Source organism: Megalops cyprinoides, chromosome 17 (genome assembly GCF_013368585.1).
Source record: "Megalops cyprinoides isolate fMegCyp1 chromosome 17, fMegCyp1.pri, whole genome shotgun sequence".
NCBI classification, from domain to species: Eukaryota; Metazoa; Chordata; class Actinopteri; order Elopiformes; family Megalopidae; genus Megalops; species Megalops cyprinoides.
Genome location: NC_050599.1, coordinates 4,881,026 through 4,903,329, shown reverse-complemented (window position 1 = coordinate 4,903,329; position 22,304 = coordinate 4,881,026). Strand labels below are relative to the sequence as shown.

At 50.3% G+C, this 22,304-nt stretch overlaps 1 protein-coding gene across 1 annotated transcript in view; it reads right to left on the bottom strand.

The window, feature by feature from the left end:
* rev3l (REV3 like, DNA directed polymerase zeta catalytic subunit) overlaps nucleotides 1-22,304 on the bottom strand; it is a 65,654-nt gene that overhangs the window by 6,345 nt on the left and 37,005 nt on the right. The window contains exons 8-27 of the mRNA XM_036549284.1: nucleotides 21,046-21,130; nucleotides 18,851-18,993; nucleotides 18,356-18,484; nucleotides 17,511-17,745; nucleotides 17,107-17,249; nucleotides 12,577-16,690; nucleotides 11,516-12,405; nucleotides 11,130-11,218; nucleotides 10,236-10,361; nucleotides 9,875-10,067; nucleotides 9,528-9,639; nucleotides 8,699-8,814; nucleotides 7,642-7,760; nucleotides 6,695-6,813; nucleotides 6,397-6,538; nucleotides 4,255-4,499; nucleotides 3,636-3,744; nucleotides 3,105-3,311; nucleotides 2,275-2,384; nucleotides 130-244 (exon numbers count right to left, since the gene is read on the bottom strand). Coding sequence (XP_036405177.1) covers nucleotides 130-244; nucleotides 2,275-2,384; nucleotides 3,105-3,311; nucleotides 3,636-3,744; nucleotides 4,255-4,499; nucleotides 6,397-6,538; nucleotides 6,695-6,813; nucleotides 7,642-7,760; nucleotides 8,699-8,814; nucleotides 9,528-9,639; nucleotides 9,875-10,067; nucleotides 10,236-10,361; nucleotides 11,130-11,218; nucleotides 11,516-12,405; nucleotides 12,577-16,690; nucleotides 17,107-17,249; nucleotides 17,511-17,745; nucleotides 18,356-18,484; nucleotides 18,851-18,993; nucleotides 21,046-21,130 — 7,541 coding nt within the window. The remainder of the gene's footprint in view (nucleotides 1-129; nucleotides 245-2,274; nucleotides 2,385-3,104; nucleotides 3,312-3,635; nucleotides 3,745-4,254; nucleotides 4,500-6,396; nucleotides 6,539-6,694; nucleotides 6,814-7,641; nucleotides 7,761-8,698; nucleotides 8,815-9,527; nucleotides 9,640-9,874; nucleotides 10,068-10,235; nucleotides 10,362-11,129; nucleotides 11,219-11,515; nucleotides 12,406-12,576; nucleotides 16,691-17,106; nucleotides 17,250-17,510; nucleotides 17,746-18,355; nucleotides 18,485-18,850; nucleotides 18,994-21,045; nucleotides 21,131-22,304) is intronic.

Below are 22,304 nucleotides of genomic sequence, written 5' to 3'. Positions count from 1 at the left end.
AACGATGCGTTGTTGTAATGAAGGGACAAAAATGCAAACTCAGCCTACAACGCAATGAGGTGCAGCAATAACATTTAACAATGCGGGCTCCCGTTTGCGCTTCACTGATCAGTGCCGAGGGACACAAACCTTCTCAAACTTGAGCTTGACGGGCTTGGGGTTGGTGGCGGTCACCGCATCGGCAATCTCGTTCCCGATCTTGAAGGCCTGCTCTTTGGTGGCTCCCTTCAGCAGGACGAACATGCTGCAGGAGGAGGACAGAGAAAATCAAACGGACTGACAACAGTGACCGCCTCAAAAACCAGTTCCAGCATCTCCTACCGTGCTTCCTACTCCGCAGGGTGAGACGGGAAATCACACCAGAGGAAATACTGCTGCCAATACAGCGACTACAGAATGGGAAGACTGTAGGCCTGGACTGTCTCCCATGTGGATTCTACAAAAGCTTCCCTGCAAATCTGAGACGTGCATACACGATCAGAAAGCCCATTATGGAATCCTAGCTACTGGACAGTAACTGTAATTAAAGAAAAAAATCTGCTGCATCCGCCTGCTGCATGGATCCTACTGTCCCATATCATTACTGCATGTTGACCATAAGATCACTGCTATAGTTTTAGCCCCTCGCTTACAAGAGCTTGTTCAGAAGCCGATAAAACAAAACCAAACAAGCATCATTTAAGGTTCAACTGTCCTCAGGAAACCTCAGAACATTTTTTGTGGTGTCAGTCACTGTTCAGAGAATTAAGTAAATTAATGCCAAAAGGTAAAAAAATATATATATGTATTTAATAGACCTGAATGGGATTAAACCTTTAGGACATGAATCTGCTTCAAATACCCAAAGGGTAGATCTCTGTCCCCTTCACATTTTAGGGGATCTAGACAGACATGGCCTCTATTAGCGCTGCTATTTGCTTAAGCGAGGTCGCCATTATCTTCAGCTGTTTCTTTCCCTTCCCAACCTCCCTGGAAGGGTGAATGTCACCAAAATCAACCCTAAACTAGCCCGGGTCTCCCACACCTGAGACCGTGGACCTTGGTTTCAAAGATACAAAGATCCCATTTCACCAGGGAAGGGGGTTCAAGTGGCTTTGGGCTACCACAAATAAAACACCTGATCTGTGCTACAAAGACTTAATGTTTTTAAACCCCTCATGGTGAAAGAAAGGGTTAGAATCCAGTTCTATACACCCCTGAAACTGAAAACATGTATTCTACTTTGGTTTTAAAGAAACAAAAAAGGAGTTGCTGACAACCCATTAATACTGAATTCCATTAAGTCCAGGATGGTGTTAATAAATTTCAACACCTTCCATTTGCCCCGATTTGAAGAAACATCTGCCTTGGAATTAATGGGTAATAATGAACACTTAAACCCAGGTTTAGAAATGGAGAATTAACATCCATGTCTGGATGGAGCACTGCACTGTCGAAAAAATTAAATTCAGAAAGACATATGACTGCCTGAACCTGAATATCTGAAAATATTACTTCATGGTTACATATTAAAACACAGAAAAACTTATGTAAGATTTTAAATAGAATGCACTTCACACCATCCAGAATGAGCAATATGACTGAATTCAAATGTGCTTTCCATGGCCTAGGGACATAAAAAAACTTTTTCCTATGGAATCTGGCTCTGTCCAGATCTGTCACACTACTGCTGTTCTGACTTTCTTCCACTGACATAATATTTCTAACACAAACAATCCACACATTTGAATAATTTGGATCTTGGGAACCAGTATCACAAGAAATCCTCTAACTTAACACCAACAGTGGCAAAATGCATTTCAACTAAACTGAAATCCACAGAACTACCAAAAAAAAACTGCACGTTGCAAAAAACTCAAAAGACCAAATCTATTACAGACCATAAAATTTAGGCCTGCTGATATGACTCTTTGAATACATAATGCAGGGAGGTTGTAAGCAGTAAAACTGAAGTTCTTTTGAGAACTGACATTACATAATCTCTAAATATAATTTCTGGCTGGTGGTGCTGAGAATGGATATGGAGGTTAGGCACTCAGATTAGGGGGAGGGGATGTAGTGGGGGAATTCTCCATAGTCAATGTGGATGGAGGGTTATTAACTGGGAAAGGGGGACTTGGTTCTCATTTTATGAATTTTGCAGGATAAGCTATTTGTTGCACTTTTTATGTTCTGATACTTTTACTTTAGCTCATGAAATAAAGATGCAGGGAGAGAGCAGACGCGGGTCAGCCCGACCTGGGCCAGGTGAGTCCGTCCCCCAGCGTCTCGTACCTGTCCGTGTCTCCGTACACGACGTGAGCGCCCCACTTCTTGGTGTCGTTTACCAGCTTGATGGCTCTCTCCAGGGTCTCCCTGGCTTTGTGGACGATGCTGTCACCCACCTGGCAGGGCGAGAGAAAGGTCAGGGGACGACATTAGCAGGTGCAGAGAACATGTTCTGCCCAGATCGCTACACTCTGCAACCATGGAGCAACTGACTCTCCCATCCCGAAAGGGTCACTCCTCTCAGACACAATCCCTGTCTGTACTGGTCCCTCATTGGTGGAATGAACTCCCCACAGAGGTCAGGACAGTGGAGTCACTGGCCACCTTCTGACAGAGGCTGACCCACCTTTTCAGACTGCTTCTCGGTTCCACCTCAATACCCTTCCCCTAACACCTGCTACTGGTATTACTTGCTGTTTATTATACGTGTAATATTGCAGTGCTATGGATTCTGTGATCTAGTGAATGTGATGTATGGTAGCGTGTGTACTTGGCTTCTCTTAGTTTCTAGGCTGTCTAGTCAGGTTGCACAAATTAATTTGTGGTAGTGCTTGAATGGTGTTGTACTCATACTCACCAGTCTGGGAGTGTTGTTAGCCTAGCCTGATACTGTTGCTCATTCAGCTTGAATGGATGCACTTCTGTTCTATTGTGCCGGAAGTGCTCTGGATAAGAGTGTCTGCTAAATACATGTAATGTAATGTAATACAGAGAGCCACCGAGAGCTCAGCTTTACAGGGGAGCAGCTCGCAGGCTGAGGGAGGCCAGGCTTCGGGAGGTGGTGGGAGGGGGGGGGTTTGGCGGGAGAGGGCGTGGCGTGCTCCCCGGGTCCTCACCTCTACGCTGGGCATGCGGCCGGAGTAGCTGGCAGCCGTGTACCCGAAGGTGACGTTGGCGATGAGCTTGAGCCCCAGCTGCCTGGCCTCCAGCAGGCGCATGAGGGTCTTGTCGTGCTTGTAGGCCTTCATCGACTGCTTGACCATGATCCTGGTCTTCAGGATCTCCTCCAGCATGCTGGGCAGGACCCCTTTCCGCACGGACGACTACAAACAGGAAACAGGAAGTGTCAGCACCGCATTAGACTGGGGTTGATGCCAACGGCTCCCCAAAACCAGCTGACCGTCCCTCACCCATGTCACGGAATCATGACAAACCACACCCCCAAAACCTTCAGGGGCCCATCTCGCATCTGCATGTCCTCATAAAATAAGATGAGCTCATAACAATATCCCTCTATTAATAATGATAATGATGACAATAATGATAGCCTAATGCAGACAATCAGCAGCTTCCCAGGAAATGGGTATGGCAATTTTCCATTACACCTGACTGTTTGTGTGAGATCGGGAACAGACTGGGAGTGGTACCTTGACGAAGGCAATGCCGTTAGGCGACACAGTGATGTCATTGCGGAGCTGGTACAGGAGGTCAGGGGGCACCCTCAGAGAAGTGCAGCCGAACTTGAACTCATCGGGTCTGAAACATCGCCAGAGAGAGGAGATTCAGCACATTTCTCTGCAAACGTCTCCCCAAAGCCATTCTACACAACATGCTTTTCTACACATGACAATGCATATATAAGCAGCAACATGAGTTTATAATGGAAATTCTAGACCATAACCACTCATTATTACATTACATTTAATTATTGTCATTTAGCAGATGCTCATATCCAGGGTGACTTACACAGGTTACTATTTTTACATGTTATCCATTCATATAGCTGGACATTTACTGCAGCAATTTTGGGTTAAGTGCCTTGCCCAAGGGTACAGCAGCAGTGCCCACACCACGTCAGAAACACGGACGCCAACACGTGCCTTTTAGAAACATGTCATATGTTTTTTACTGCCACTATCCCAGTCAGCAGGAGTCACAGTTAGATAAATGAGGGGTTAAATCTGTACAGTAACAGAAGGCGTTAGTGGTGGAGCAGGAAGCCGGCATGGCAGCCGCGGCGGCGGAGCTGAACGAGGGCAGTCTTACGTTCCCAGACTCTCCACGTGACCCAGGCAGGTGGAGAAGCAGTAGTTGTAGGCGATGACGATGGAGGGGTAGAGCGACTGGAAGTCCAGCACCACCACGGAGTTGCTGTAGAAGCGCGACTCGGGCTCCATGACCAGCGGGATGCACTGCGGCGCCCTCTGCTGGGCTCGCTGCTGTATGCTGGGCGTCACCGCGATGTAGTTCATGGGCTTGGCCACCCGCAGCATCATGGACTCCACACGATACTGCAGAGGGTCAGGGGACAAACGCTCGCTCTTAGAGACAAGTCCTGAGCACTCATCACCAACAACGTAAAAGCCCTTCAAATTTTTTGCTTGCTTTCAGGTTAACCGCCATCTGTGTCTTGAAATTTGACATTCTGTACATTGCAATACATTACTGTCATTACCCAGACACTCTTATCCAGGGTGACAGCAGTATATTTACTGAGGCAATTCTGGGTTAAGTACCTTGCCCAAGGGTGCAGCAGTAGTGGCCCAGCATGGAATTGAACTTTCAGTTACAGGAATTTCAGTTACGAGCCCTGCTCCTTACATTACATTACATTACATTACATGCATTTAGCAGACGCTCTTATACAGAGCGACTTCCATTGCAATAAAACATAAAGAGTATCCATTCAATTTAAACAAGCAAAAGTGTCAGACCAGACTAACTAACTACTAACTAACTAACACTCCCAGACCAGTGAGCGGGAGCATAACACTATTCAAGCCCTACCACAAGTTAACTTGTGCACTCTGACAAAAGCCAAGTATACTATGATATAACAGGTCCTAGAACACAAATTCATAAAACATCATAATACTACATATACTACAACACTACTCCCTGTGGGAAGGTCATTCCACCACTGAGGGACCAGTACAGACAGGGGTGGACCAGTACAGACAGGGGTCGTGACTGAGAAGAGCGACCCCGTTGGGTAGGGGCAGTCAGTTGCCCTGTGGATGCAGAGTGCAGTGATCTTGAGGGAACAGAGGGTTTGAAGAGGGGGTCGTAGGTATGACGGGGCTGTCCACCAAGGTTTTGAACTGGATGCGAGCGTTAACAGGAAGGCAGTGAAGTGAGGTGAGGAGGGAAGTGACTTCACTACGTTTAGGGAGGTTGTAGAAGTGCTGTGCAGCATGCAGGAAGGGTAGGAAAACAGGGAGGTGGAGTAGTCCAGGCGTGAGAGGACCAGGGCCTGAGCTAGGAGCTGTGTTGAATGTGTAGTGAGATAGGGGCGGATCCTTCGGATGTTGTGGAGGAAGAATCTGCAAGCCCGACTCACCGCTTCCACCTGAGAGGAGAAGGACAGTTGGCTATCAAGCATTACACCAAGACTATTGACAGTGCTATTGGTTGTAAGGCTTGTAGAGTCTAGGCTGAAGGAGAGATCTTGAAACGGAGAGGACTTGGATGGGATGAAGAGCATGTCAGTTTTACCCAGGTTCAGCTTCAGGCGGTGGTCCACCATCCACTGTGAAATGTCTTTTAGGCAAGCTGAGATATGTGCAGAAAGTGTGTCAGACGGCTATGCTAAACTGTACATATGCTACACAATAACAGGAGGATCTGAATTTAACCATTTTACTCCTGTGATGTGAACACTAGTGACACTTAGGTGACAGGTGACACTCAGAATACCGTGCCTACACTAACACTACAATATTGCCCACTGCACTGGTTGGACACTGTTTCATACGGTTGGCAGTCTGCACCAACCTGGCAGTAGCAGTGCAGTCCCCTGCTCGGCCACAAGGGGGCTAAAAATCATGATATGTCACATCAGCTCTGAGCCACAGCATCCACGACCCACAACCCTAAGATTAAGGATTCAGCACACTGTCCGGCTCCACACATCCTTATCTACATCCATACTCTCAATGCATGAAGTAACAGAGATAGACTTCAGCACACTCAGACCAAAACTCCTATGTCAACGTATTCAAAGAATTCTTCACACATTCAATGACACACAGTAGCAGACTGTTTCTTATTCATTGAACTGTTTCAGTGAATGTGGTATCTGCATCTAAAACCCCACGGTGTAACCCGGGTTCCCCTGGTTGATCTGTTAACGCTTTGCCATCACTGCTGGGCTGAGCAGATCGCTTACACAACAGATCCGGTTCTCACCTGGGCCCCTCTGGTCAGCACGTGGAAGAACTGGATCCCAAAGACCCGGGCCAGCTCGCTGGTTTTGCCCACGATGTCATGCTGCTGGAGCAGCTGCATGGTGCCGCAGACCCGGCTGACGTAGTGATCCACCACCTTCCACCTGCAACCGACGGCCAAAGGTCAGAGGTCACAAGTCAGAGAGACACAACCGTCATATCAGAGAGATTAGAACATGAGGAGGCGAAGATGGACACTTACAGGAAGGAAGAACACAGAACGCAGGGGTAAAACTGTAGAGTAAGAGGAGCGTGCTTACCTGTACAGGTCGCTGTGGTGGTCGAACCAGTCGGAGAGGGTTCGAGGGCTGTAGAGAGGGAACCTCTGGTGGAGGACATGGAAGGCCACGTTCTCGAAGCTGTAGTTATTCAACGTCACCTAAAAAACAATAGTACATTACATTACCACCATTGAGCAGATGCTTTTACCCCGAGTGACTTACATACGTTACCCATTAACCATTTATATAGCTGGACATTTACTAAGTACCTTGCCCAAGGGTACAGCAGTAGTGGCCTAGCATGGAATTGAACCAGCAACCTTTCGGTTACGAGCTCTGCTCCTTACCATTTTGCTACACAGCCGCCCTTTTACCAGGAAAAAAGTTTACAGTCTACACAGTTTATATACACTATGGTGACGACAACAAAACATTTCACACTGAATTTTTTTTGCTGATTTTTGCATCTTATTACTTGAAAGGGAACAGCAGTGCTTCCTCCACTGTGATAGGCTCAGGGTCTGCAGGATTTTTGCTTTTCTTTTCTTCTCTTTTCCCCTTTACACCACCATGCTTTTGCAGTTCCAATTACAGACCAGGCTACAACCTCTGCACTCTCACAGGAGCGCTCAAGCACGACGGATTCAGCCCTCTGATACAGTTCTGTTCTGTTTACTGTCTAACTGTTTCATCTATTTTTAAGTTGTGTAAATTAAAGCTGGTGGTGTTTCCAAGTTGTTATCACCCCCAACGCCCACGTCAAAAATTTCTTCACCCAAACCCCCTTGGGAACCCTTAGCATCTCGGCTATGCTCATTTCGGCGGGACACACTTAAGTGTGAAATATCTTGTTCCGTGTGAAACATTTGAAAGATGACACCCGAATGAAAGGAAAAAAAAAGACGCTAAACGAGCTGCTAACGTGCCGCGTTTCTGAGGGAATGAATCGTCACAGGGGAAGGAGCAGAGAGAGACGAAGGCGTTACCTCAGTCTTCATCACCCTCCACAGGTTGAGCACGATGCGACCGATGATGTTGATCTCGGACATGGTGTCGGCTCCGTACTCATCCCGCTCGGTGGCGAAGCGGTTCTCCTTCGAGTCGCCTGCGGGAGACAGAGGGTCAGACAGGCTGCTCAAAAGGAACCTCCTGAGCGGGACCAGGGGTGGAGGGCACAGGAAGGACAGCCATGCCGTCCCCCAGCGGCAGTATGAGCACCACATTTAAGACAGATTTTTACTTAAGTATGTAAGTGTGGAGTATTCTACTTAAGTATTCTACTTGTGTGGACTACGTTACTTGTATTTTACTTAAGCCTGTTCCATTACTCACTCTAAAAAAGCATGGAAGACCAATAACGAAAGCACACCCCTGCCCCCGGTCTGCTAGCTGCTGACAGCTGGAGGGAATGGTGGAGTGAGAATGACTGAGAGGGTCTTTCATCCACTGTAGTGATAGAGAGTAAATTCAGCCAGAGGAGAGAAGCCATGGGGGCCCATTTGTGGCAGCGTGCGCTTGACAGTGTCTATAGGCAGCGAGGGCAGGGGCCTCACGCTGGGTACTGGAGTAGCACAGAGAGCTTTTGGCAGGAGTACTGCATCACATACACGCACGCACTCGTACACACATGCGCAGACATGCACGCGTGCACACGGGTGCACACATACACACAGAGCAGGGTTACACACTGCACACACACACACACTGCACACACACACGCACGCGCACACACGCACGCGCACGCACACGCACGCACGCACACACACGCATGCATGCATACACACATTCTCTTAAACAGACACACAAGCCAGCGTTCGCAGACAGACAAACACCGCAGCGGAAACACAGGCAGTCTCTGACTCCCTGACTCAGGCCGCATGTCCAGCTGTGACATGTCTCTGTCTCCCGTGTTTTATCCTTTTTGGGGAAATTCTGTTCAAACAGCGTGGCTCAGAGGGGAAACTCCCAGCGCTCACGGCGGTCTGGGGTCGCGTGACACCGAGAGGCTTCCTGGCAGAGCCGCCTGGCTCGGCCTGGCCCTACCTGGCACCCGCGACAGCTGCTGGCAGAGGTCCACACCCAGCGCAGACGCCCGCTGCAGGAGGTAGCCCCAGGACCGCATCTGGACCTCATACCCAATCAGGATGTCCGGGTCGAACCTGCCAGAAGAGGGCGCCACTTACAGAACGGCTTCAAAAGGAGTTCACACTGACATGCAGTTCTGCTCCCCCCCCCCCCCCCCCCCCCGCCTTCAGCCACAGCGATTTAGAGTAATCGCTTCCAGACACTCCATGGCTGCTTTTCGCTTTTCCTTGCACTGCTTCCACAATCTGATGCAGCTCTGTTTAAATAATTTCACCCCCCCCTCCAATCTGTGTTCCCCTTTCCTATGCCTGAATCCTAACAGGTCATGTGATCGGCTTCTCTCCCACTGCACTGCATGTCCAAATCACCAGCCTTGCTTCTCTTAGGCCCCTCTGTTCCATTCACTTTTAAATCCTTAAACATTTTTCAGAAAACTACAAAATAGCCCCATGTCATTCAATTGCGTGTACAATACGTTACATTGTTGGATTTTTAGCACACACTCTTATGTGTTACAATTTTTACATGTCATCGGTTTATACGGCCGGATATTTGCTGACGCAACTGTGGGTTAAGTACCTTGCCAAAGGATACAGCTGCAGTGCCCCAGTGGGGAATTGAACCAGCAACCTTCCAGTTACACGTCCTGGTCCTTGCCACTATGCTACACTGCTGACTCATGCACTGTGCGCACTGCAAGCCCCACACACTTTATCAGTGTTACAACGACAGTTATTCTCTGTTCCTTCCCAATGTGAATAAAGTAGAGGATTTCAAGCACACTTACTTCCTCATTATGTTGGTAACTTCTTGAAAGAGCTCCTTCTCATCGACCGTATAGGTGACTTTCAGACCAGAAATTCCAGATCTCACCAGCAGGGGCGCTGTACTTCTGGAACCTGCAGTCACAGAGACGCATCGAATCACACAAGTTTCCGTTTATCCACTTATAATATCCGCAAATCCCAAAGAGAGCCGTGAAATATGTAGTGCGAACTATAAAATTTTTTTTACAAGACATTATTGGCAAATTTGCGGTACAAACACAGCCATGAAGGAACGCCCCTGCCCCCTCCCACCAACCACAGTTTGCGTTTAAAAGTCTTCTGTAACAGAGAGAGAAGACCTGGTTACCTTTGCCCGAGCTGTGGCAGTCCTTGTCCACCACGACGGCGCCGGTCAGCTGGGACTTGTCGGAGTCGGACAGCGGCGCGTCAGAGGTGAAGCAGTAGAATAAGGCACATATGGGGTCAAACTCCGGGTCGGGCTCCAGGTCTCGGCGGGTTCTCGCGTGGAGCTCCATGCTCATCAGGGTCAGGTACTGCACCTGTGCGTAAGTGAAGGGAAATGGGGGTATGGTTATGCAAATCAGATCCTTTACTGGTCAACTATATTCCCACCCACAATGCAATGCTCCGCCCCCTTTACCCATAATGCAGTGTATTGCTGAGAGTAGGTGCTGTGCGGCAGGCCACACAGGTGACCCAGGACTCACCTCGTGCAGTGCTTTAGCGTCCTGAAGGTTCTGCATGCTGACTTTGAAGCCGTACGAGTTGGTGATGGACGGGCCTTCAATCTGCGAGTTGTCTTTCCGCGAGGTGTTCAAAGCAGCAAACTGGTTCTGGAAAAGGAAGGAACACGTTTTCTGGACTTAATAAAAGGTGAAAAAAAGCCATAATCATGTTCACGGCGATGTCACCATTTCAAAGGTCTCTTAAATGAGGGTCAGGAATTCCTGGAGAGTCCAGGGGCAGTTTAAGAGGTTCACAGCAAATATGTTATATTTCACTGTCCGTCTCCCTTTGGAACGGTAAATGGCGAAGTCCTGAACAATCTTTACAAGTTAGTCTCACTTTCTCTTGGACGCTCCCCTTTGACAGATGCTTTCACTGTTCTCAAAGTTTGTCAATTATTTGTAGAATTACAATGTAGGCATTGTAATTCTACACATAATTGACACCGATTATTACAGTTCAGCTGCACTGCTATGCAAATTTCGCTCACACATGCCAAATGCTTGTATAATACCTAATCTTCTCTCACTGTAAACTACTGAAAGAAGATCCTTTAATATGTTGCTTCTGTATCTTTAAAACGTAATATTCTCTCACATTGCATACCTAAGGAAAACTGGATAAAATAACAACTGAATAAAATCGCAGGGGCCTCAGCCAGATAGAATGCAAAACGGGTAAGGAAATTAGCCTGCGAATATTTGCCCTGTGGCCTGTTGCACGCTGCAAGGTGAACCGGATGACTGTGAATCAGAAATTATGGAGGGCATTTAACAGGTATTCTGGAAAACAGAAAAAAACTGCCATTTTATATCAATGAGGAAAACTGGGATTGGATTTGTGGAGTGAAAAGCTGGTCAGGCACGAGGGCCTACCTTCATCTGCGTGGTTAGGAGCACTCTCCTCAGCGCATCCGCATGAGCCCCTCTCCTCTGCTGCGCTCTCGGAGACCTGGACTCCCCGTCTGAAAAGAGAAGCCGACAGAGCGCTCTGAAACACACTCTCCCGCAGACGGAGAGAAAAAAAAAAAAAAAAACAATTAAGCGCACAAGATTTCCACCTCTTTAAAAACCTCACTCGATAAACGGCCGTGACAGATTAAGAATTCCTGCATGCTTGATTAGCCAATTACGCAGTCTTTTAATGGCGGGCGTAAAAAAAAATTCACACCGTGAGTTAAGAAACTTAAGTAAAAACGCTTATGCCGCTAAGTAAACTCCCTGCGAGTGAAGTCACAAGAGCATGATGGGATAGGTGGTACCTTCCGCCACGGGAGGGCTGCAGATGGGCTCCGGTTCCCCTTTGCTTTTCCGCCTTCTGGTGACAGGGGTGCTGTGGTGGAAGGGGTGGGGCTTCTCACTGGTGTGGCCAGTAAGGGAGAAGGGGGAGGGGCTGAGGAATTCCTTGCCCCGCCTTGTTTCCGGTGACGGGCAGGATGGGTCGATGGGACTAGCGAGGCTGGGAGACAGCAGCTCCACAGCTGCAGCTTTCGCCTCCCTCTCTTCCCCGGAAGGGCTGCGCCAAACAGATTTCTGCCAGGGCGGCAACACCGGGGAGTCCGGGGAGTCGGATTTAATGCAGTACTCTTCATCTTCCCCCTCCTCCTCTTCCTCTACCGTGCTGGTGTCAACATCGTGTATGGATCTCATCTCCCCCGGGCAGCTCGGAGACTCAGCCCCCTCCTCAGGGGAGACATCCTGCCCCCTGTGATTAAGGTCCTGTTTGGCATTTTCGAACCTACGACATACCGTTTCTGATTTTTCCACCCCGGCCCCGGCCCCACCCTGGCCCTGACGCCTGTCCCAGTCAAACCGGCCCCTGTCCTCGGCGCCCCTGCCCGCCCGCTCCCTCTGCGGACGCTCGAACTCCCGCCGGGCCTGCAGCCACAGCTGCACCCTCTCCCGGCTGGGCGCGCTCTTGCAGGGCAGCAGCACCACCTTCTGGTCGCCCGCTGAGCCTGGGCTGAGGTCTGGCTGGCCCTTGGCGGAGTCCGCGGGCCCAGCCGCGTGTGCCGGCGGGGAGCCCGGCCGCGTCATGGCGGAGAAGGCCGTCTTCCAGAACTGCAGGCCCTCGAGCGTGAAATCGCCGCTGAACTCCGCCAGCTCCTTCGCCAGCCGCGTCTCCACCACCAGCTTGCGCCCGCCGATCTCCCTGCAGAGAGAGAGGAAAACCACAGAACACAGCGAAGGCAACTGCGTGAGACAAAGAGACTTCTGAATTCAGTCCTGCAGCTTCAGTAATGCATTGATTTTTATGCAAATTTAGGTACTGAATGGTCGGCACAAATGACACATAACTTAATTTTAACAAGCTGGATTTTACCTCGGTTTTCCTGGAGCATCAGAGGGATCACTGCAGAAGGGCTCCTGATAGGTGGCTTCCGCGAGGTCCAGATCCAACAGGGTGGAGAGGATCTCATCCCGGCTGGGAGGGGACATGAGGGGCTTCAGGATATGGGCGCCCCCCACGCCCCTCTGGGACTGGCTGCCCATCTTAACCTGTGACAGCGAGCTGACGGACCTCGGAGAGCTGCTGGGTGTCGTCGTGGTTAACGCATCATTCCCTTCCATGAGATCCACGGCAGGAGACCCAAGGATGTCGGTGAACGATGCCGAGTTCAATGGCAGCGGCAGAAAAGGGTCGAAGGAGAACAGCAGGTCTCTCCTCTCACAGTGAAAACCCTGGAAGTGGCTAAGGCTGTGCCCCTTGCCTAGGGAGGACCCCCACTCTCTGCTCCTCATAATCCTGGCCGCAGCCAGCTCTTGGCCACTCTCTGAGTCCAGCAGAGATGCTGACAGGTGAGTCGGTAATCCCTCCCTGGCTTCTGCCGAGGATTTGTCAAAGAGGTCTGGGCTGAGGGGGCCCACCCTGTGCCACTCAGCCCCGCGCTGAACCTCCTCTCCAACCCCCGGGACCCGCTCAGGGGTGTGGTCCAATCCTCGGGCTAGCGACGGGACCGGCTCCTGGATCACATCACTCAGGAACTTCTGGGGCAGGTTCTTGTCAGCCAGCACAAACTGGCTGCCCGAGTAGAGACCGCAGAACTCCGTCTGGCCCACGGCATTGATGTCGAAGTTGTAGTTGTGCGGAAGCTCAGGGGACAAACTGTCCTCGATCGAGTAACAGCTGTCGAAACCGGGGTCGGAGAGAAACACCGGGCTGTCGTCTGAATGGGGAGGCTCCAGCTTCACCTGCTCCTCTTGCTTTGCGTTTTTCCCCTTTCTGCTTCTAGGCTTCTTCTCCTTTGGGGCCTGCGTCTTGGGGGTCCTGGGCTTACGTGGGGTGGAGGAAGGGGCTCTTTTGGCTTTTGTGGGCTTGCTGGCAGGGTCTGGAGCACTGCTGATTGGCACAACTGCAGCAGGTGTGCCCTCAGATGCCGCTGCTCCTTCAGACACCTTCTGCTGCCTTTTCTGCAGGAGCTCTTTTAGGACGGCAAGTCCTGAAGGCGTCTCAGGAAGCGGCAGTCTTTCCCCATTCCTGGGGGCTGGCTGAGGTGAGCAATCTTTGGCAGTTCCTTCAATGTCTTCTGCTTTGGGTTTAGGTGAGAGCTTGACCTTAAGAGGCATGGACTGTGAGGTTGCTACATCCTCTTTTTCTTTCTTCTTTGATGTACGCCGTTTAGTCTTTGCTGCCTTTACCTCCAAGGGCTGTGCGGACGTCTGGTTCTCTTCAGCACTCACAGGGATCGGATCTGGGGTCTCAGTCTTGAATTCGACAGGCTTTGCAGGTTTGCAGTACCCCCGCTGCGACCCAGCATTTGACCTCCGAGACTGTGCGTTAGAGCAGGACCTACTATACGTGATCACAGAGCATGGGAGGCCAATGTTGTTCACAGAAGACGATGAGCAACTGGTTTGGGATTTCCCGACATCCAACGTCCCCACAGAACTGGTGGCTGGAGTGGGGTCATCAGAACTGCACAAGTCACCACCTTGAAGTGGGTCAGGCTGCCTTTTCACACCAAGTTTATCACAAGGACTCGGACTCATCTCAGAGATGGCGATCTTACATGTCTCTGGCTTTGGCTCAATATCAGCAGCCAAGGGCTGGCTTTTGGACCCTGTGTCACCCTGTGAGCCAACATCATCTTTGCCTTCTGTGTCAGACACCGGCTGTTGAAAGGGAGGGAGGTCTTCAGGTGAGGATTCTCCTGTAGGAGGCAGGTCTTCCTCAGGGAACAGGGGCAGGGAGCGGTCCTCCTTTGGGAGTGGCTCACTGGGCACCTGGGCTGGTTGCTTCTTCTTGCGAGGCTTCCTGGTCTTTTTAGGCAATTCCTGTACTTTATCTTGGCTTGAGTCTTGTGTAGTCTCCAGATCTTTCTTTTTCCTCCTCTGTGTCCCGCCACTGGTTTTCCTTTTAACCGTCTCCTTCTTAGGAGGCCCCTCCTCCAAACTCTTAGTTGCAGCTTTGCACCGTCTTTTTGGGCTTGTTGATGCCACTTTTCTGGATCTGGTTGCACGACCTCTGTTGCGAACCCCTTTACCTAATGACTCTGTGGTAGCCTCCTGACACGCAGAGCTAAGACACGGGTCATTCAGAGGGTTTATCAACTGCTCGGCAGGGGTTGTGTCCATCTGGGGGGCGCTAGGAGACCAGCACCTTGGTGGCGTTGAATCCACGGGGCTGGGAGCTGTGTCAGATAAATAACCTAGCTCAACCATCACATCGGTGTATTCGGAGGCATAATCATCAGTGTGGTCATTGTAACAAGGTGATGGAAGAGGCAAGGTAGGCAAAGTCAATGGCTTTTTACCGCCTTTAGTCCTTTTTATCCTAAACCCCTGCCTGCCTTTAGCTTTAGGAGGACTGCTGACTGTTTTCTTTGATGCAGAGTTGACCTTAGCTTTACGTTTAGGGTGCCTCTTAGCCTTCGGCTCACACAACGGGTATTTGACAGCGGTGGACTCCGGCACTTTGGGCCAAAAGTCCTTGAGCGGAGCGAGCTTTCTGTAATGCTCCAGTCTGTCTGGCGTCAACGTCACCCGCCGTTCGTCCGCGCTCACCTTGGCCATCTTCACCAGCATGTTCTTCTGACCTTTGAACCTGTTGATGATGATGTACTTGATGATGATGGGAGGCTCCTTTTTTGACATCTTCCGCCGTTTCTGATACTTGTAGTCGTGGCCGCCGAGAGCGAAGCCATCTCTCGCGGCGAGGGAGGGCTTGTTGTGGTGGGAACCCCCCGAAGCCTCCCCTTCCTCGCTGTCGTAGCTCATCTTGCGCTTGGCCCTCAGCGTGTATTTGCTGCCGTGAGGGCCCGACGGCTTGGAGTGCCCTACCCTGGGAGGGGGGTAAGCGGGGGGTGCGAGCCTCTCTTCAACGGACGCCTCAGCGGGACCACAAGCGCGAGGGACATCCGGAGGCGGTTCTGAAGGTCCCGTCTCTGTTCTTTCCTTCTCCTGCCCCTTCTCACAGACAGGCTTCAGGGACGTGTAGGCCGCACCCTCCTGGCCCTCAGAGCCTACACTCTCCACGGCGCTTGCCTTGGACCTTTGGCTGGGTGTGCCGACCTTCTTTTTGCTCAGCTTCAGCCTGGACCTCCGTTTCTCCTGATCGAGCTTGCCGCCGCCATCGGTCGGCTTGCTGCCCACGCACTTTTTGGCGGGCCGGTTGAGGCAATTGGACAGGATCACGCTGGGGAAGAACTTGTAGTGAGCCTCCTGCTGGGCAACAATCGTCCTCTCGGTCTTGTTCTCCTGGTAGTCCTCGTACCTGATCTTCAGCTCTCCCACGTCACCCTCCTCGCTGCTCCTCCCCGTTTCTCCTTCCTGAGGGGCCATGGGATCGTCCTCCTCCATGGGACTCGGTGTTGGATTCAGGTTTCTTTGCAAGGGGCTTTTGCCCTCTTTTTGAGCCAGCTCCAGCTCCGCCTTAGTGGGACAATTCCTCAGCTCGGAGTAACAGAGGGAAAAACTTCTGTGATTCTGCAGAATGGACAGGCGATTCTTTTCCACATTTTTAATACTGCTGTACTTCTTCCTGCTTTGTGTAATTTTTCCATTTCCAAAGGGCAAGCCATCCTGGTCGGAATTGTTGAGGGAGATTGTTTTCTTTTCATAGGTGTAGAGGGGGTGCACGTCCATTTTGTCAGCGCCCATTTGGGAGATGTCAGTCTTGTTTGCCATGCTGCAGGGAATCGGGTGTTTAACTGGCTGGATGTAAGGACTGTCTTTGTTCATCTTGAGCCCGGCGGAGTCAGCCTTGCTGTCCTGGCTGATAGAGCCTTTGGACAGGAAGTGCTTGTCCGTTGTCTCTTCGGTGTCCAGGGAGAGGGCCTGTCGGTGCTCCGGGTGCTTGCACTCCAGCAGGACTTTGGCTGACGACGGCGGCTCCAAGTGGACCGTTTCGCTTGGGAAGGGGTTCCGTTTCCCCAGGATCTTGTCGGTGACCGTCAGGGATGAGTGAGTCCTGGGGCCTTTGTCAGTCAACGATGAATCTGTGTGAGAAACAAAGAAGACAAATATTCTGTTGTTAACAGTCGAGGAGGTGATGATGTGATGATGATCTTGTTTAAATAAACGAGGAATACCCTCTGCAATTCCATTCAATTACATTACATAACCTTACATTAAATTATTGTCATTCAGCAGACGGTCTTATTACATTATTACATTACATTTTGGCATTTAGCAGACGTTCTTATCCAGAGCGACTTACATCAGTTACAGGTTTTTACAATGTTATCCATTTATACAGCCAGATATTTACTGAGGCAATTCTGGGTTAAGTACTTTGCCCAAGGGTACAGCAGCAGTACCCCAGTGAGGAATCAAACCAGCAACCTTTCGGTTACGAGTGTTGCTCCTCACCACTATGCTACACTGCCACTGTGTTAAACGTGGTGAACCTTACCGCTGTTCTCATCGGCAGCCCCATCCAGCTGGGGGATGGACAGGCTGGCAAAGAGGGAGTTGTTGCCGCTCCATTCCATCTCCTCGTCTGACGAGTTGGGCTGCTCCTCGCTGGAGCTGTCGTTCATGTCCTTCGTCGACAGCCTGCGGAGGACAGTGACAAGGATGCTGCTGATGTAATCAAACGATTCACGGTCACAGCTCTGAGCATGAAACTTATTTTACCCGATTCAATTCTCCGCCCGTATTTTGTGTTAAAGACTCATCATTCCTTTGACATTACACCAACGCCGGCACTGGATTCCATACACAAAACTGACTTACAGCTCAGTCAGTTAAGTTAATAACGATGATTCCATTTACGAAACGTAAAACACTGCTTTCAGAAAGGGAAACGCGGAGCACCTCTGCCGAGGCGCGTGTTCCGGAATGTCGCTGTCCCATCTCTGTGACATCACCAGGCTGAGCTCGGTGTCCTGCCTCTCCAGCTCGGGGACGGCCTCCTCCTCGTCGCTGTTGTAGAGGCAGCTTACGCTTCCCGACAGCTGCTGCTGTGAGGAGTTCCTGGGCAGGTCAGCCTGGTAGCCGTCATCCTCCAGCCCCGCCAGCAGGTCCACCATAGCGTGGTCCTGACTGCCGTCTGTGGCACAAACAACCCGCATTCACTGTGCCGTTAAGGGATACAAACATTCCTGGGTTCATCCGTCTCTGCACTTGTGTCCTAATAACGCCACTTTGCCTTTAGACGTGCTGATGTTCAAATGGTTATTAAGTAGTTTGAGGTGACAATGAAAATCTGACCTCTTGACTCAGTACAATACCAGTCAAAAGTGTGGTCACACTTTATTTTAGTAGAGACATCAAAACTATGAAATGACACAAACGGAATTACGCAGTGACCAAAAATGTGTTATAAACAAATCAAAACTATCCTACATTTTACATTCCATCAAACTAGCCAAAAAATGTTTTTTAAAATTAATTTTTTTTTTGTGGACTGAAATTCATACATCGAGAAATATAAATAGTGACGCAGATACCTAAGAAACAAATTTTAAGCATTTAAGAGTAAGTCTTTAGATCAAAATGTCTTTGATTGCGTGTTTCCCATTATATTAATCAGGTGTGTCCAAAGTTTTGACTGGTACTGTACTGTAGTGTACTGCTGAAAGAGCCAACAAGCAAATGAGGTACTACACGCTCCTCTGGGTGATAAAAATAAGCTGCAGAATGACTCTGCTGTACGGTACCTAGTATGGAGGACTGGGCGATTCTCTGGGACAGCGGATGGAAGGTCTGGCTGCTCTCCAGCAGGCTCAGGATGGCCTCCTCGTCCACGATCGCCACCTCGGAGTCCTTACCGCCGGGCCTCTTAGTGTCTGAGCGGGATAGAGCAGGAGTGAGAGAGGAGATCACACACTCTGTGTGGGGGGAGCTGCGTTCGGCAGGGCCGCGCACACACACCGTTCCAAACCACCATGTGCCGTCTCCGGCTGTCGGCGTGCTCAGGGGAGCGGCTTGGCAGGGCTGAGCGAGCGAGAATCACAGCGCGGCCCACGCTCGAAAAACTCAGCCACTGGGTCACCCAGAGAGAGGGAGTGTTAAAAAAAGAGATAGAGAGAGAGAAAGGAAATGAAGAGAAAATGTGGAGACGGCATCGCTGTCCGCACGCTGGGAGAACAGCGTGGACCGGCTGCATCGTTGGAGTTCCCCCGTCACAGCGAACGGGGCGGGGCGGGACCCACCTGTCGGCACGTCCTTGTGCACCTCCACCAGGTTGGCGGGGGTGCAGTGCAGGGCCTCGGGGGTCAGCACGTCGGGGTGCAGCGACAGCTCCACGGGAAACAGCTCTGAATCGTCGCCGTCGCCCATGGTCCCCGACTGCGTCCTACACGGCGCGGGAACAAGAAACAATTAAGAGCGAAAGAGCCGCTGTCACCACCTAATTGCGGAGGTTATCACCTGAATCGGGAGCGGAGGGGGGGTGGAGGCGGGGTGGGGGGGGTGAGGTTTCCCGCAGTCGTGCTTTATTAGAGCCCCTTTCTCTCTTAATAAGGGGAAATGGCTACAGTGTGTGTTGGGGAGATGAATGGAAAAGCTGGCTGACGGCCAGCGGATGCTGGGACTGCTCCAGATGCCTCCCGGCTACAGGCTGCCCTGCCTATCTGTGCACCGAGTCTCACCACGCTCCGAACGAGAGGCGCTCGCTCCACAATGCTCTTTTAAATACCCCCCCCCCCCAGCTTTGCTGCCGGCCTCGTAGAGGGACTGACCCTTGACCTATGAACCCCGTTTTCACAGATGACCGTTCCACTGCCACTTCGACAGCAGAGAGTATTACAGCATACCGGCACTGAGCTGGACACACACTAACAATATCTACTTCACAAGTATTCCAGTCAACAATCCAGCCCCACTCCCCCCTCCCCAATTCAGACTGAGAGGGGGGTGTATATCGCCAGAGGGGGATTTGGGAGAGGGGTGTGTGTGTGCGTGCCCATTTCTTTCTGCGTTAATTAGTCGCGCTGCTAATGACTTTGGTGGCTCGAGGCAGGGAGAACCCAGCAGGTGTCAGGAGATCACGCGGTGATTAACACATTTCGCTCCCCGACTCCACCTTCACGGGACACACCCACATAAAAAAAAAACTGCAGTGGCGCCACTGCCTGAGGAAGCAGAGAAACAGAGAGAGACCTGCAGGGAGGGAGGTACAGTACTGCAGTGTCACGTGAGATCAGATCTGTCAGCCGCCAAAGCCTTTGATACAGCGCTGGGCATGCTGATGGATTCGCTCAATTTTTTCTCCATGCTTTTTTTTTTTTTTTACACCCCTTCGGTATCAGGCTCTGTGAATAGAATCCATCTGGGGTTGATGTAACTGACGCATCGGGCCAACTGTACTGTATTTACAACAGGAAATTCTTTGTGCTCGGCAAGTCGGGGGGGTGGGGGAGAGTTTTGGGAGAATGTGAGGAGAATGCTGAGATCTGAGATCTCCCACTGCACTGTCGGTGACTCCACAGGCCTACAGCTGAGATTAGCCAGGAAGCGATGAGTGAGATTCCCTCCAACAGTCAGACATGTCGACTTAAAAGGCCTGGGAATGTTAAACGCTCAGAAACGCATCTCGTAGCCAAGCCAAGAATAAGGAGCGGGGGGGTGGGGGGGGGGGGGTGGGAGAACAATCCCAGATGTCACATTGTCTGAAGACAATGCAATCAGAACCAGTGGACAAAATGTCTTACCAGCTCGACTAAGCGTCTCCTGAATTTACCTTCTAACAGCCCTCTCTGACATTACAGGCCACTGACCAGATTATTGTGCATAAGTAAAAGAACTTGTTTTTCAAACAATTAATGCTGTAAATCTGAGAACCATGACTAAGCCAAAATCAAGTTGGGGAGGTACATTGTATGTTTCACACAAGTAGATAAACCAGATATGCACAGCTAACATTGTGCAAGTTAGCTAAACAGTGTTTGCAAGACTCCCACACGTCTCCCCAACACGTCTGAATCCAGACAAGTATTCAGTATCCACAGCACCTCCGTGAGATGAAGCAGTGTGATGATAGTTCACTCAGGTTCAGGGGTCATTCATTCAATCATTCATTTATTCATTCATTCATCCCCCCACCCACTCACCAATCCATACATCCATCCATTCATCCATCCATCCACCCACCAGGTTTTAAGTGAATTCAATAAGGGCCAAGGGTCGTTCCTTGTAAACTGGGGCATATGTATGAATCTCCACGTAATAAAAGTAGGAACCACTTCCAATGAAGACGTGAGAGGGTCATGCCAAAATGGGTCCCTCTTCACAATTAAAACCAGTCGATAAACAACCAGTCCTCTGTGGGGGAGCAGCGTCCAATCTAACACCTGTGCTATTATTGCCATTAAAAAAAAGGTTTAAAGGAAGCGAGCTCTGTACTTACAAGGAGAATTCATTTTCCTTCAGGATTTCCTTGAATCTCTTCAGGAAGGCTCTCTCGCTCTCCGCGGTGGTGACAAACCCGCGATCTGGAAGCGAATCAGACGCAGCGGAAAGCACATTACGCACTGCTGACGGAGCATGCACCCCCTGCTGCGGACAGACTGCGGGTCACTGCAAACCCTGCGTCGCAATTCCTGCACCAGCCCCACAACACCGAAACACCACAGCCCCCTGCCACACGGAACCAGCAGACCTCTGCAATAATTTTCATGCAATATGCAGTCATGCATATTACTATGCAGAAAGGCAAGCACAAGTCAACATTCACTTTCATGAGAACAGCATGGACAAAGGATTTAAGACTTCTTTCTGTGAATAATGTCTATCTGGGAAATGAGCTCTCTTTTCAAACCTTTCAGACTGTTGATAAGTTATCTGAGCTTGGAAGGTTTGGATTTCTATATGGTCTTCTACAGAACTGGCTAGTGCTGCTATCATGGATCATACTTTCCCCTGAGGGAACAAAAAAAAAAAATCTGGCCACACTATATAGTTTATACGTTTGTGCCAAAGCAGAAGCATTACTGTGTGACCCTTCAGGAGAGTGGGCGGCTATTCCACACAGGCTGCAGAGAATCCTGTGACAGACCATAATAGGACACTACAATGAAAGGCAGGAGTGCACACTAATCTAAAAAAACAAACCCAACCACAACGGGGGAAAAGTGTAGGCCAGCCTGTGAAAGTGAAAGAGCTCTGGAGCGAACTCATCTGCTGGCAATGAGTCCTGACTCATCAAAGGGAAAGATCTCAGTCCTGAGCTCTAGCCTGTCTCTCACGCGACCAAGTTTCAGCTCATCTTACTCAATGTGATATTAAAGTGGGGAAAAAAAACTACTGAGCACTGAAAGGGACTGTGGGAAACGGTGTGTTCAAGTCTACATGACTGATGAAATTATTCAAAATCGACACCCAATAGCAACAAATATCCAGCTGTACTGCATATTAACTGCCACCTTTTTGAAGTAAATCCAAACATTTTCAGAAGCCCCAGCAAACTGCCACAGAATCTCTGACAATGAGCTTCCTTCCACACCTAAAGAGCAGGACGAGTCAGAGCAGCTCTGGGCTGTATCTGTACCTCACTGTTCGGCATTACTGATGCTTTACAGTGCTGAGCCACAAAGGCAGGCCTGAGGAAATTACAGGTACAGAGCGGCTTCACACATCCCGGCTCTGTGACAACCCAAGAGTACGCCA